General features: G+C 37.6%; 2 protein-coding genes across 6 annotated transcripts in view; one reads left to right on the top strand and one right to left on the bottom strand.

Moving 5' to 3' along the window:
- LOC125639514 (opsin-3-like) overlaps nt 1-14,354 on the top strand; it is a 137,005-nt gene extending 122,651 nt beyond the window's left edge. For both annotated transcript variants that reach the window (XM_048856787.2, XM_075130211.1), the window contains exon 5: nt 8,502-14,354. In XM_048856787.2, coding sequence (XP_048712744.1) covers nt 8,502-8,747 — 246 coding nt within the window. In that variant the 3' untranslated portion in view covers nt 8,748-14,354. The remainder of the gene's footprint in view (nt 1-8,501) is intronic.
- The window catches only part of ST6GAL2 (ST6 beta-galactoside alpha-2,6-sialyltransferase 2), a 250,821-nt gene continuing 236,710 nt past the window's right edge, over nt 1,901-16,011 (bottom strand). For 3 of the 4 annotated variants that reach the window (XM_048856754.2, XM_075130184.1, XM_048856764.2), the window contains one exon: nt 1,901-6,454. In XM_048856754.2, coding sequence (XP_048712711.2) covers nt 6,186-6,454 — 269 coding nt within the window. In that variant the 3' untranslated portion in view covers nt 1,901-6,185. Of the gene's footprint in view, nt 6,455-12,402; nt 14,313-16,011 lie in introns of those variants that run through there. The other variant, XM_075130194.1, reaches the window with a different exon arrangement.

Genomic DNA, 16,011 nt, shown 5'->3' with positions numbered 1-16,011 from the left:
CATGATTTCTTGAGAAGGCAAATCATTCACTTCAACAGAAAGTTGCCTACATTCTGAATCGAGCATCTAGTCACGAGAGTGCAGCCTTTTCTTAGTACTTGTCTAAGCAGAGAAATTGACCAGCACAGCTATAGTGAAATAAACTATTCTTCTATAGCTATGCCAGAATAACTGCCCATGAGGACGCTCTAGTCTATAGCAACAGGGACTTGATTCTGAAATAATGATTCCACGATAGATATTCCGGCCAATTTCCCTGTGTACACCAGCCCTCAGCGTCTGTGTATTCTCCCTATTCTTGTCGCTGAGCGAAGTCTGTTCACAGTCATCCCACATCCTTTTATTGATCAGTGGTTTATAGCAACCATTTCATCCATAATCCCTTTTATTGCTCTGTATCCCAATCCACTTCTATTGTATGTTTTCCATTTTTAATTAAACAAGCTACTTGTCAGCCTCTACCTCTGTTTCAGTCTTGGTCTCCTCACTATGTAAAACTGACCAGTAACATCCTCATTTCATGTCATGTGCAATTTCATCCATTCAAGCTAAGGACCAGCACTGCTAAATAAATGAAAACAAATGTTTTATTTACAGCAAAAATCTGTACACTGTGCATACATAAAAATATACAAAATCAAAATAGAAAATAGAAAAGTGTTAAAATGTATACAAACACTGTTTAAAAATGTGACTCCTGTAAAATCTTAAGATTTAATTTGTTGAAGAGTACACATTCATTTAAAAAAATCATCATACAAAATAATTCTCAAAGCTATTAAAAAAGTACACAGTCTTCCATATTTGAATAGTTCAATGACTACATTTCACAGAGGATGAGATGATATGGATATATGTAAGACTTCTACATAGCTGATATTTAAAGAACAAAACTCTGGATTTGATTGCCAAGTTGAAGAGAAGAAATTCAGAGTGTCAAAATTCATTTAATTAAATAAGCCTGTGAGAGGCATGCCCAGACATGGGCTACTTTAAAAGTTCAAACAGTTAAATCAGGTATCCTCTTTGCACTGTAGAGGATAGCATTCAGGAAATCTGTATATGCTCTCTAATGACATTTCACAGTCTGCTTCAAAAAACAGTCTAACATATCTATGGATTGGAGATGAAGGGAAAGAACTCAAAGTGACACTTTCACAGACAATGTATTTCACATTACTTTCATCATAAGTTTGTACCAGTGTCTGAATAGCATTTCCCGGTTTATGAGAGCCTTACTGAAGAGGAAGACCAACACAAAAGTAACCAGGTGTGGTCACTTCTACACACAATTTGAACACCCATTTAATTCAAACTGTTTCTAAATGGATTGAGTTAAATCTGTGCAACCTCTTAACGTGGCACTCACTTCCAGTTAAAAACAAACTATTTCAATTTTGCTTAATTTGGCAAGAAATTGATGCAAAAAGAATCAAGAAGGAATCCTTAATCTGAAACAAAAGAATGTCAACACCAGTACGTTGCATTGATTGAGCTAAATATTTGTGCTCAGTGTGTAGACCAGCCCTGTGTGTGTAGATCAATATAATTATACATAGATCTCTCTGTCTCTTTACCACATACAAATCTGTTACAGTGGTGTAACTTCACTGACTAACAGTGTGGAGAATGAGGGCCAGGTAAGCCTTGGGAAAACAGAAGGAATGGAATATCAGAAATATTTTCCCCCTTAAAAACGTGTGGCTCAAAATGAATCAAAACTTTAATAATTTCTCTGGAATTAACAGAAGAATACCTTGATTTAACCATCTAAAGGCTTCATGCATAAAACAATACAGCCACCACCTGTTGAAAAAGCTGCATAATTCACAGTGGAAAACACAGCAAACCAAAAAAAATTAACATAAATTCAGCGCATTTACCCAAGCTTTGTGGGTGATTTTTCTTTTTTCTTTTTTTAAGTGCAACCGTCTCACCTCTTAATCATATACCCATCAGTGCACAGCAACTAGGCTTTTGTAACTGTAGAGGCATAAAAGGGGGATGAGTCTAACTTGAGCATTTGCGTCATGTGTGTTATGTTGCAGGAACGTGCAGGCCTTGCCTAGGCAAATCTCCCACTCACTTCAAGTGGGAGTTACATACATACAAGGGTGACAAGATCGCACCCTAAAATATCGATGAATGATTTGGATGGGGAAATGTATCACACGTTCCTTATGTATATATAAAATATCAGTCACCAGTTACCATTATTAAAAAGCTATCTAGATGTCTATTGAACACCTAATACACATTCATTCACTCTTTTAAATGCAACTGATTTGTATGGATTTTTGATAAATGATTTCTGCTCTCAAAGGTTTTTAAAAAAACCCAACACATAGAAAAACCTCAATGGCCTCCCATAAAAGCAAAGAATACCAAAACTCAGGAGGGAGGCACCATGACGGGAGGGAAGGTTGGTGAAAGCAGCAGTTCTGTAGTTCTCTTCATGTTGCCCTTTGCTTCCCCCTGCTGGCCTCTTGTTGGCCGAAGTAAAATTTCAGTTGAATTCTCAAAAAGAAAAGGAGGACTTGTGGCACCTTAGAGACTAACCAATTTATTTGAGCATATGCTTTCGTGAGCTACAGCTCACTTCATTGGATGCATACTGTGGAAAGTGTAGAAGATCTTTTTATACACACAAAGCATGAAAAAATACCTCCTCCCACCCCACTCTCCTGCTGGTAATAGCTTATCTAAAGTGATCACTCTCCTTACAATGTGTATGATAATCAAGTTGGGCCATTTCCAGCACAGGAGAGTAGGGTGGGGGGGGGGGGAAGGTATTTTTTCATGCTTTGTGTGTATAAAAAGATCTTCTACACTTTCCACAGTATGCATCCGATGAAGTGAGCTGTAGCTCACAAAAGCTTATGCTCAAATAAATTGGTTAGTCTCTAAGGTGCCACAAGTCCTCCTTTTCTTTTTGTGAATACAGACTAACACGGCTGTTACTCTGAAACCAGTTGAATTCTCAGTTAGCAAACCAGGCTGAGCTAAACTTGTACTGATGTTTTCTTTTTTTCTTTCTTTTTTTTTTTTTTTTTTAAGATAGACAGCAGGAGTGGGAGGAGAAAATCTTAAAGTGTCAAGATGCCTGTGTTTGTAGAACAATGAAATATCACAGGGGAAACCAGGGTTTGGAAGCCACCTTAAGGTCCTCCCTCCTTGGGACGATTGAGACCCTGTGCTTCACAGAGTTGATGCTGGCCTCCTTTCTGGGAAGAGGCTGGTGCACTTAGCACAGCTCTAAAGCAAAGCTAAGCTCGAGCGTGAAGATATAACATTCATATGGTTGGAGAATTGTAATATACACAGGGATAGAATTAGGACAGATGACATGGTGTTTGAAAGATCCACACCAATGTAAATAATTATATCATCGAGGGAAAGGTGACAGTTTCTTGGCATTTGCACTTGGCCAAAAAAGATTTTCTGCTCAGGTGCCGCAAGTGCGCACTATTACTGCCCCCAAAAGGATGTGCATGCAAGTATAAAATCCATTGGATGAATGCGTACCCAGGGTTGTGTGAGAATTTTAAAGGGCAGCACTTCATTTAAGCAGGAGTGCTAAGTATGCAGCCTCTCGTTTTTCTTTACGGGAATCTTTAGAGTCCACAGGGCTGCGTACAAGCTGCACCGTGATGACAGACTATCTAGCGTGTAATACAACGCACTCCTATTGTTGTGGACAATTGTGAGTATTGCTGGTTAGCTTTTTTTATTCCTGATGGAAACAAGAGTTTAAGTTTAGCATGGGCAAATGAGTAGGAAACTGGCATGCTATTTTGTGGAGTCTTAAGAGACTTCTGCACAGGGCACAGTGACTTATGGTACTCATTTGTACTAGAAATATGATCAACTCCATTTATTGAAAGGTGTGGGAACTAATCTAATTTGAACTTGGCACATGGGAAACCCTGATCTGATACTAAGATCACTATATAACAAAGTGCCACTCTGCCCGTGCAGAAAAAATCTGATTTAACGTGTTTCACAGAAGGTGAATTAAGTGAAACAAATATATGGGGAAAGTTTTTTTCCCCTTTGTAGGCTATATAGCACTACTAAGGCTGGATACTGTTAAAAACAAAAACGGAAATAAAAAATTATTATAATGTGTTTTCCAAAATCAATATGTAATGCATCCAGATACTAAGGCTGAAATTAATGAATGCTGTCCATTTGGCAGTATGAAAAAAATGCTTTATGAACATACCTATCCAATCAACACAAGGCATGTCTGGAACACATGGACACACTTTGTCAGCTAGGAAGAATTTTAGAAGGACGGCAAAGCCCAAGATAATGACAACTTGAAAAAAGAAGGCTAAAGTACAGTAAACTAATTCTGCTCTTGTAGGGAGGAAAAACAGCAGGAAAGGTTGGATGGGAGAATTACAAAATTCTTCTGATTTATATTTATATCAGTGATTTTCAACCTGTGGTCGACAGACCCCTGGGGGTCCACAGACTATGTCTAAGATTTCCAAAGGGATCCACACCTCCAGTTGAAATTTTTTAGTGGATCCAAAAAAGAAAGAAAGATTGAAAAGCACTGATTTTTATAAACAAAGATGACCTAAAATAATTAATGTGGATTTCTCCATCGCCAGCTCTCTCTCAGTAGCCAATAGCTAAATATGTGAAATATGCTTTTCCACTCCACTGCTGTTAATAACACAGTGTTTCTACCAGCCAATCACCTTTTTGCTGAATGGATATGGATAGGATATGTATGATTCTTGTACATAATTACTCCTACTGAATTTTGCTCACTGGAAAACCAAATTTTAAAAAGCAAACAAGAGCATTAACCAATCTCCAGCCTGAAATTGAACTCTTGTCAGAGAAAACGTATTTTAAATGCATTAACATCCAGGTGGATTTAGAAGTAGTTTAGAGAATACCCATGCTGTGTTTTTACAATGAAATTATGAGATTGTCTCAGTGTGTAAGCCAGAGTAAGACTGCTGAAGGCTTTACAATGTCTCCAGGATATAGACTTCATAATTTTGAATTAAAAAAATACTGACATCCTGTTCTTTCCTCACAAAAACAAAACACAAAATGCCCTGCTTTTTTAAAAGCAATAATAAATGAATTTAACTTGGCTTACAACAAAATAGGCAATCACCTAATTTCTGAAATCTCCCCATCCAAAATGCTTATTTCCTTGGAAAAGGCAGGCCTACATTTTTGTAAGAAATCTGTTTCAAATGTATGTGTGCAAGCAGAGCACATTGTCTCCCTTCCCCTGGAGTGTTTATCTACATATGTGCACAGAGGGGGGAACTGCCCCCAGGCAGAAAGCCCATGCACCATTTCGATCTCACTTACGCCCTCTTGCTGGTCTTCTGCTCAAGCTGAATGAGGGCAGAATGAGAGCTTTCTGAAGAATGGAGAAGATTCTCTTCTCTTCACCCTGTGCCTGAATGCAGCGTCTGCATGGACCATGACAGATCTGTGCAGTAGTACTGTATTTATTTAAATAACCTGGCTGTGTGTACAATAATATCTCTTTAAAAGTGAGTAAATATCACTTGTTAATTTCTGGCTGCAGAAACTACCTGAATACAATGACTAGCTATTGGGCCTGATTCCTATTTATGAAGGTCCCTTTATATTGGTAATTTACATTCACTTTAAAGCCCGTTTACCTTGCCAGAATGGAGTAAAGGGAGCTTTGTGTGAATGAGAATCAGGCCCATTATACTCATAGCATGCCCAGTTCAAAATCATGATTATTTTATCGGGGGGGGGGGGATGTGAAAATCCTGTGGTATGAAGAGAAATCATCCATCTCTCAGCAGACAGCCCTGTGTATGAATGATACAGGCTGCTTCATAATGTCAGATTTAACTGTTAAGTTTGGCATCTAGTACATGTGGCATAAGAAACCTCTGATGTTTTCTGACAGGTCATGCCCACAACAATACATTGTATATCTACCTAACTGTGCCTTTGCACCTTTCATGAGCGAAGCTTTTTTTCTTTAACTATTTGCAAAGCAGTAATACATACTCAGGCTTAGGAAGGAAGGAACTCTCATGCCTGCTACTTAATTACAGTTTATAGACTCAAGACTAGGTTGGTCTAAGATACATTTTCAAGTATTCCTTTGTTGTTTATAGTACGACAGTAGTACCTTATTGCACATTTTTCTGAACGAGTCACTTTTACAAGTGTGGGAAGTGATTCCGTCCCAGGCACTTTACAGACCTGAACCCTGGCAAGATTACCTTCCCCTTCCGATACAGATCATCCTGTAACCCTTTGTTCATCCTCTGCACCAGCAGTTTCTCATACAGCAGTGGATGGTAAGCCCCTAAGGTACAAGCTGCATCATAGTATAGTTCATGGTAGTGACAAAGGTCAGTTTGTCGGACTGAAGGGATGTATTCATACACGTGCACTTCGTTACACATGGACATCATGATGAGGATTCCTGAAATGAAATTTAGAAACAAAAATATAGCTATTTCACCTCCTTAGAATTTTTCTGCAATCCTGTGATCTACTGTCTTTCACCACTGCATTTCAAAATGCTTTATTGTACTTAGTTTAAATATATTCAAATGTAATAAAACAGTTGCCCTGTTACACCATTATATAAAGACCATGATCTCTTGCAGTGTTGACATGATAGGACAGCAGGCTTATGAAACCCATAAAAGCCCTTTAAAACCCTGGACTACCATCTCCATCCTGCTCAATTCACCGAAGAGATTGCCCCTCCAAAAATTCCATGACAAAATCATGGAACTAACCCAGGCATATCCTAAACCTTACTATTCAAATCACATCATTACCCCCTTTAATGCATTCCCTTATTATGTTGTCTATTTATATAGTTCTTTAGCAATACAGACCTTATCTTTATATCTGTCTGATGCACCTAGCACACTAGATGGTGTGTAAATTATATGTAACCCCCCCAAAGTATTTCTTGGATACCCATCATCTTCATATCTAAACAATAAACAAAATTATGTAAAGGCAAAGAAACTTAAGAGTCTTCTCCCTTCTCTTCTCCCTGGTTTCAGATGTTTATCTGTACCCTGATCCTGTAAACATTTACGCACATTCTTAACTTGAAAGACATGAGTCGTCCCACTGACTTCAATTTAGTTTTAGGAAGTCATTGGTATGGGAAAAGCTAAATTGTCCAGCATTCACCCAGATTCTTCCCACCATTTTGACAACCTCTGGTCTTGATGCTACTATTCAGTGGTGAGGTTACAGGACTAACATGTTCTTCAAAGCATTTCTTACTTCCAGTTATCATAATTGGTGTCTTTCTTAGAGTGGGTTTGAGCCAGTTCCTCTTAATCCATCTGCTGGTTTCTTTCAAGGCATTGAGACATTTTGGAGACACAGAAATTGCAAAGGTGGACAAAGTGATATAGCTGAGTGTCATCTGTGTATTGGTAGCACTAGAGTCTGTGGCCTCGCAGATCTCTCCAAAGAGTTTTATATAAATGCTTAAGAGGATCGGATTCTATGTGACAGGGACACTGTAGATGAGGACAAGCAGGTGCCCACTGTGACACTCTGGGATTTGTCTGAGGAATGAGTGGATCCAGCATAATGCAGACCCATTTACTCTGGCTCAGTCTCGTATGTATCATCAGCACCATATCATCAACTGTGTCCAAGATTTCTGAGACATCCACCAGTATCAGCACAGAGATTCACTTCCTGTTTAAAGCTAAGAAACAGTCACCTCCACTGTTCCAGGCATTGTTGTCTCTATCCCATGTCCATGCATGGAAATATCCTGGTTCATTGAATGGGAATGTTGTCTCTCATAGCAGGGCTACATTAAAATAATACTGTCCAACTTTTGGTGTTACAAATTAGAAGTTAGATAATTAGCTTTCCCTTTACAAAGTTTTAGAATTAGAGAGCCACAAAGGGGTTGAGAGCTAAATCCCATGATTTAAAATCAATCAACATTAAAAAAGTTAATTTACTACTAAAATTAAGCAAAACAATTGTTTAAAATGTAGTTTGCAGCATTAAAACTCAGATTTCCAATGCTTATTAATGCAAAGGCTGATTCTTTTCATCCTGCCCTGCATTATCAGATAATCAAGGTGGTGGTTTCCATTCTTTTCTTTTCTTTCCTTTTAAGTCACTTTAAAACAATGTATTTTTAATTAACTCTTCTTTTATCATTTGATGCAATGATTAGAACATGTTTTCAATTATACTGAAGTTTCCTTTTACATTAGATGGAATTTATGACTCTAAAGAGTAACAATACTAATCCAAAATAAAAGATTCCCAAACATATGTGAAATTTACTGTTTCACTTACAAGCAACAAAGAATGTGAGTGAGAAATGATGAATTACAAATTGACAAAAAATATGAGACTAATCATTCAGAGTGAATCCATGATGCCAACCTGTAACTAGAGATGCACTGAATTTTACATTTGTCTAGCAGCTATGTGTAAAAAAGAAACTCTGATCTTATTTTGTTTTTCAGTTTTACAAATGCTTTCTTCTACTTTTCCACTGCTACCCTCCTTCGGCTGCTGATGGAGAATCCCTATGTCAGTCTAAGGTAACCGTAATCCAGCTGAATCAGAAAGTGGACAGTGGAGCCACATGTAATAATCAAGTACTTCCTGAAACGGATGAACAAGTGGCCTGTCTACGGAGCCCAGAGTCAAACGTAGAGACAGCTTCAGAAGACACACCACAGATGTTAAAGGAGAATTCTCTCGGATGAATAGGCACACACCTTAACCAGTGTATGTTGCTTTATTGCCATGCTACCCAGTTTACTTTATCATTCCTAAAGGAAACTGCTATTTGTGGAATAGGAAAAAAAACATGACAAGAACAAAAACAGGCTTCTGTTACTACTTCTTAATAGCAACGAAGATTGAAAGTCACTGAAGAAACTGTTTGATATGGCAGTTTTAAAACAAAACAGGTGACCTTCCAGGTAAAAGTGAATTCTTTATGGAGAACTGAAAAGCAGTGAAGGTTTAAATCTTTATAATCTGATGAGCAATGTTTCCAAGAGTCAATCTATATTAAGGACATATGTGTCATCTAGTTTATCCCTTTGCCAGTAGATTTTTCCCTACTAGTATTTTGGTCTCCTATACTTATAAAAGTGAGTGATGGAGATTCCACCCCTTCCCTTAGGACAAAGCCTAAAAAGCTCCAAGATTTTCCTGATATTCACCCTAATTTCACTCAACTACTCCTAGTTAAACTCCTTTAGCCTATAGCATTAATCTCCATCCTTAGCATTTACAACAATTCCACATTTGCATGTGGCTATTTATTGGTATTCTGCACCCTGCCTGGCTAATACCTATTTATTTCCAGGTGCAGTTCAATCTTTTTAAGTGGTTGATGACCCAGGTATCAGACAATGTCTTTCTTTCATTGCTTGTTGCAACTATTACAGTCTGGTAGGGCATGCTGTCTGTCTGTTCCTGGGGTTGAACTCTCCAGGACCAGCAGCCAGACATTTACTTCTGGGCCTAAAGTAGTCTTGGGGGGGAAAAAAGAGGGAAAATGCTCCCTGTACCAGCCAAAGAATAAGGGAGATGTGCGAAGTACTGATTGTTAAAAGCTCCCTCCTCCCCCACCCATGGCTTGGATAAAGGTGTGGGAGGCACACTTTGCCCTTCTTCTGCTTTCCCTATTGTTTATGTTCCAGATACATTTTCCCTCATCTACCACAGCCTGAATTTTGTAAGATTTACATGAGCAGTGATGAAATATTTTACTGAATTCACATCTACTAATTTAATTCTGTCCCAAACTAGAATAAATGCATCAAGTTTGCATTTATTTATTTATGTAAACCTATGCTACTTACTGCTCACATAATGGAATTATTTCCATTATCCTTTATCGGCCAAATTTCCAAAATGTGATGTATAGATGAACACTATCACTTGTGCAAGCAAATTATCAAATTTACACATGCAAACACAATTTCTTGGATAAATCAAGCACACGTCTGTGCATGTGATAAATATCTAATTTGCGCACACAAATGGTAGGGCACGAAAAATCAGTTGTGTAAATGAGTGCTTGCAAAGTTGCATGCACTCAAATACGGGGTGGGTCACCTTTTAGAAGCATGAGTAGATATTTAAAGCATTTCCTCAATGCTTATTCCACTATTAAGACATTTTAGAAAGAATTCCACCATTTTTCCAGTATCCTTCTGGCTCCAATAGCAGTTGATTTAAAGACTAGAAGAGAATAATACTGTGATTTATTCTGGTGAACATACATGCAAGTAAAGACAAAGCTTAACAGAAGGGACAAATATTAGTTGTTTTTAAAATGTAAACAGAGTCAATTGGTAAAGTTCTATTTTCAAGCCTCTAAAAACGTGTTGAAAACAAAGAACAATAAAAACTACAATAACCAGTGATGTTCTTTTAATTGGGTCGTGTCACTGGTACAGAGTACTTCACAGTTCAATGCATCTAACCAACCTTATTTAGGGAGAAGATTAAGTCACTAGAGAGTACATACTGGTAAGGGAAATATACTATATGACTGAATAGCTCTTTTCCATCTGTAACTTCTGATTCCCTTAATAAAACTGACAGCATAAAACTTGCCAAGAAATCCTAATAATCCAGTAAAACATCTTTTAAAACTAGCGATGAAAACTAAAATATGAATAAAATTCTAAATTAGAGATGACATTCCATTCTTTCCTCACACAACTGTAAAAAAAGTGCACAAACAGGAAAGTTAATCTCTTCATTCTGCATGAGCGTGACTAGACATCCTAGGTTTATTTAAAAGCTTTTAGATACTTTTTTTAAAAATTTTTATATTTATAACAGTTCACCATTCGAAGAACAAACCTACTGTCTGATGGATAACCTAGGACTAAATTTAGAAAAAAACATTAAATAGAAGGCAAATAGTAGGAATCTAAAACAAATAATAGAAATTAGAAATGCAAAGAACTAGGACACTTAGTCCAGTCCCCTGCCAATATCAATATTTTTTCCCTACTGTGCATTTTCTAATGCTCTGCACTTTCTGCTCTTTAAAAGTTCCAAGCAATAGGGCTACCAACATTTATTTGGGGAGAGCATTCCACAGCCTCGTAAATCTCACAGTCAAGCCTCCCTTTCTTAATTTCCTTAGTTCTCTTATATCCTTTTGCACCATTCTACTCATTTCCATTTTCTTTAGTGTTTATGACCTTCAAATGGGAAGTTTATGTCATCTGGCCCCAGCTAGTTAGTTGTTGCTGTGCCAAGTTACATTTCTTTTAAGTTTTCACAATTCAATTTCTTCATCCCCTGAGCATTTTGGGTGGTCTTCTCAAGCCCCCTTGATATTGTCAGTAGCTTGGCATTGAGGTGCCCAGGAATGAACACTGTATTTCAAATGAGCAATAACTTAACAATGAGACCTACTCCCCTACGGACTAGTTCTAAGGAAATTGGGGAAGCCCTATCAGTTGATTCATGTAAAAATTAGGCCAGACAGACTACTCAAGAATATGCCGTGGGGATCCAGAATCAAGAAGTGGGCAGAAAAAATTATTTATAGGCCTTTTCCAGTTCTGATGTCTCTAATACGCTATTTTTGAGCTCTCGGAGCTTAAACATCACATCTATTTTTAATAAGGAAAATACAAGAGAGTGTGGAGATTACGAAGAAAAATTTAACCTGACCTTAGATGTGGCAAGAATAACTGGTGAGGCTATAGTATTACCATATGTGCAAAAAGGGAACTGAAAAGATTTCCTGATAAGCCAAACCTAGTCTGCGCTATTGCCCTAGCTCTTTTTTTTTTATGGTCCAAAAGCCGTATTTGGATTACAACAGCTGTAAAATAGGACATTTTAAAAATAGTTTTGCCCAGATACAGAAAAATCTAGAAAAGTTGCTGTATAGACTATGTGTGTGTGACTTATGAGTATTCTATAGATAAGTTATTCTGGGGAAAATTACGATTAGCGCTAAAACATTTTCATTTGAAAAGAATCATAGAACATCAGGAGGTCATCTAGTCCAACCCCCTGCTCAAAGCAGGACCAATCCCCAAGAGTTTTTAAAATATATATTATTCAAATAAAATTATCAAGTTATCAAGCTTGCTGCCCAGCTGTTTCTGTATTATAATATTACAGTTTTGGACACTAATAAAAATTTAAATATTTCAAAATACTCAATAGGATATATTATATTTCTATTAAAAGGAAGGTAAACTAATTTTAGAATATTTAGATATGGCTTAAATTGAGTCTAAATGGCACAACTAAACTCTTGGGATTTTGCCATCTGTGCGGCTGAAAATATTTAAACAGAATTAAATGAAAAATATTAAGTTACTTGCATGGATGGCTTATGCAAATGAACACAGATTCTAATCAAAAGGAGAAAATGTGTTAATTTGTTTATTGATTTTAATAACTCAAGAGGTTTTTAATTTCCAACATGCATCTTTTGCACAGTACAGTTGCGCATTGTGGTTAGCAAATTAATTTTTAAAACATTTTTCTTAGTTTGTAAATATATAAAATTTAATTTAATATACCTGAGTATAACAGATGATGTATAAAAGCATCTGAAGTAAGGAATCTAATTCAAACATTAACCAAGACTTCAGCTCAGCTTCTGATTTAGCAAAACTGTTTAATTATTTACAGTGTAGAAGTACGGATACAGGACTTGATTTTCAGAAGTGCTGGGCACTCACAACTTCTGTTAAGAGTTGTCGATGTTCAGTAACTCTGAAAAATGAGGCCCATAGGCCCATTTCACTTTTTTAAAAAGTCAGCATTAAAGAGACCGTAACAAGCTTATGTGAGAGAGACTGAACAAAATCACATATATGTAATCTGATTATCACATACATGTAATCTAATTATCACACACTCAGTATACACCAATGTTTTCCCACACATCACAGTAGCAGCTACAGAACTAAGTTTAACAATGTAACTAACTATTTTTAATTAATTTAATTAATTAAGTACATTAATTTAAGGTTTTTTGAACATAGGGCATAAAGAAAATACAGTTTTCTGCACATTAGTCTGCATATGTACACTGTGTGTTTGTCATTCTTTGAAGAGACATGGATGTCAAAGTAAAAGTGACATTCTCAGGTGGATGCTACTGACTCCGTCAAATTTAACAAACAAAAGGCAAGAACAGAAGCAATGGTAAATACTGTAGCTAAGCTATCATTGAGGTGTATCCCTAGTAATATTACAAAACACATGTATATATGAAATTTACTTTTTTCTGGTGTTCAGGAATGCTGGTTGCAGGAGTATTTGTTCATGCTTGTAACAGGCTATACAATGCCACAGATATCCATGCGGATTGACCACAGTATGTTACCCACAGTTCTGTGGGTTTAATAGACTTTTTAAATGAAGAAAAGTGCTGTGTTCATTTTCAAGAGAAGGTTATTTCATGTCTGTTTGGTCAATCAAAGATGACAAATATTAATCACAAGAGAACACTACTTGAATTTACAGAAAATCAACACTAATTAAAGAATTTAAATGTCACCAAATGGCGTTTGTGCCTAGACATAAGCAGTAATATACTGGTGTTTGATGTAGATTTTTGCATCGTGTAGCTTGATTAGAAATCAATATATGTTACTGTAAACACAAAAAGTTATTTATCAATAACTATAATGTATTCTGTAAATTCATAGATATGAAAATACTAACCAAGATTACCATGTGCTGTTAAGTGTTTTATTCAAGGTCAAATGACATGCTGGAGTATTAAACCCGCCACACAGAATGAAAAGATGAAAAGTGATGGATAATAACATAATGTCTGAAATGCTATTTGAAATGAGTTTACTCCCCTCTCTGTGTATACCAGGAAGCTGAAGCTTCTTAAATATTTGAGTGTTTTCTGCCTGCATGATAATATATCTGAAAAGAGTAACCACTACACCAGTCCAATTTTGTTTTTTAGCAACTAGTTACCAGATTACTAGCTAAGCCAAAGTAACAATAACACAGGCAAATGGTTTTAAAACAACTAACATGTTTAACATTGTCACTGTTTCTTTTCAAGTTATGCAAACATTCTTTTTAAGCCAAGGTAGAGATCCCCAGCATTCTTCTTGTCAGCATGCCATTTGAAATGGTTTTATATCCGTGTCCTGAAGGAAAACAATCTGATAATGTACCAGTGTTATAATTTGCTTGCTTGTGTTGTCATTTTGAATTATGCATGCAAAGGAAGTTGAACGTAGTGTTATCGAGAATCCTTAATGCCAACCTGTAGTTTTGAACTGTACCGTGAACTGTAAATGCTGAAACAAGAATTTCTTTTTCAATAATAATATATGTATTTAGTTACGGTTTATATTTTCTTAAAACCCAGCTCTCTTTGAATTTTCCCCTATCCTATCTCATTTCCCTTCTTACACTTACTCGGGGTAAAGTCCTACTAACTAGTAGCAGTGACACTGTTTAATAGGTGAAGCAGGTGTTCTTTAGCACATAGGCTACTATAAGACTGACTTATTTTACTACCACCACCACACTGCAAATCAGGCAGATATGCAACTGTGTATGGCTCTGTACTCACAGCCATAAGAACCTATTCTGTGGATTTGGTATAATTCCCATGTACCATGTCACATGCATGAAGGGTCATGAAAGGCTCTAGAAGCAAGAGAGGTACGCTCCCCTTCTACGTACTCCAGATGTAGCCAGAGTGATTCAACACCTGATGGCATCTTGCCAAAAATTAACTGTGAAAGGTAGAACCCCTATTTACAGCAACAAAACGCAGCGTGTGCACGGAAGATGAGCGACAGCAAGCCACTGTATTAAAGGGAAGAGGCCATTACAGCATTAGCCAATTAAATGTCACAACTCCAATGCCCAAGACTGCTGGTGCAGATCCCTCAGGCACATGGTGACTGGAGCACACCAGCTGACACAAGAATCCCTTACCCTAGGCAGCGGCTGAAGAGAATGGTTGCCTCCATACAGTGATACACCGCCAGCCAAAGGCACATCCTTTCCATGTTCTAAACGGGAAGCTGTCCCAACGACAATCTTTAGCACACGAGGGTGGGACCACAGAAAGGCAACTGCCTCTTGTAAAGTGACTTAACAGGAACCGTAACGACAATACAAAAAAATTCAGTGGGACGTGAAGGGTGCTGATGTCACAGCAAACCATGGCTTATGGCCTGTTACTCCGGGACAGTGCTAGAAGTAACTTGTGGCTTGGAATGCTGGCTGTACCCACCACAAAACAAGTGCCCATTTCTTCTGCCACCTCAGCAGTTACTTGTACCAGGGGCCAATGCTTCCTTATAAGACCCAGTAAGGATATACTGCTTTCGAAGTCAGAAAACTGTCCCTCTTCTTCCTCCGCCCAACCCTTCTGACTCTGGTGTATGGGAAGTGAAGGAGTCTGAGCAGCTGAGTGCTAACTGCGGAACAGTATTTATACTCTGTGCAGAACTGGAACTGTGACCCTGATGTATTGTGCAGTGGCCCTGTTTAGATCATAAGCTCTCTGCGACAAGGACCGTGTGTTTGTTAGCACTGTGAGGCCTCAACCCCGATTGTGGTCCCTGACCACCACTGTTGTATAAAACATGTATATTAATATTTTGGAGCAACATATCCACCACTGCCACTGCATGTTTCAGTACTGAAGTAGGCCAGTGTGATGCAATAACAAGTGCCACCAGTCACACAGAGGGGGAAGTTCCATATAGGCTTCCAAACACCAGTTTGCTCTAACTAGTTGCTTTATACGATGGCATAACAGAAGTAAATACCCAGCTTTCTCCCAACTTACCAAGTCCCCAATTCAACATCCCTTTCAAGAGTAGATAAAATTCTTTCAGCTCGAAGTAGAAGATTAAACAAAACGGAAATGTTCCATTCATGTTTAACCTTCCTGTGCTGATGAACTGTGCTGAGGGGGTTATGAGTCATGAAAAACATGCAGTGGTCCCTCCTCTAATTAAAAGTTCCTGTTTTATC

This window comes from Caretta caretta, chromosome 1 (genome assembly GCF_965140235.1).
Source record: "Caretta caretta isolate rCarCar2 chromosome 1, rCarCar1.hap1, whole genome shotgun sequence".
Lineage (NCBI taxonomy): Eukaryota > Metazoa > Chordata > Testudines > Cheloniidae > Caretta > Caretta caretta.
This window is presented reverse-complemented; position numbering and strand designations above follow the sequence as displayed.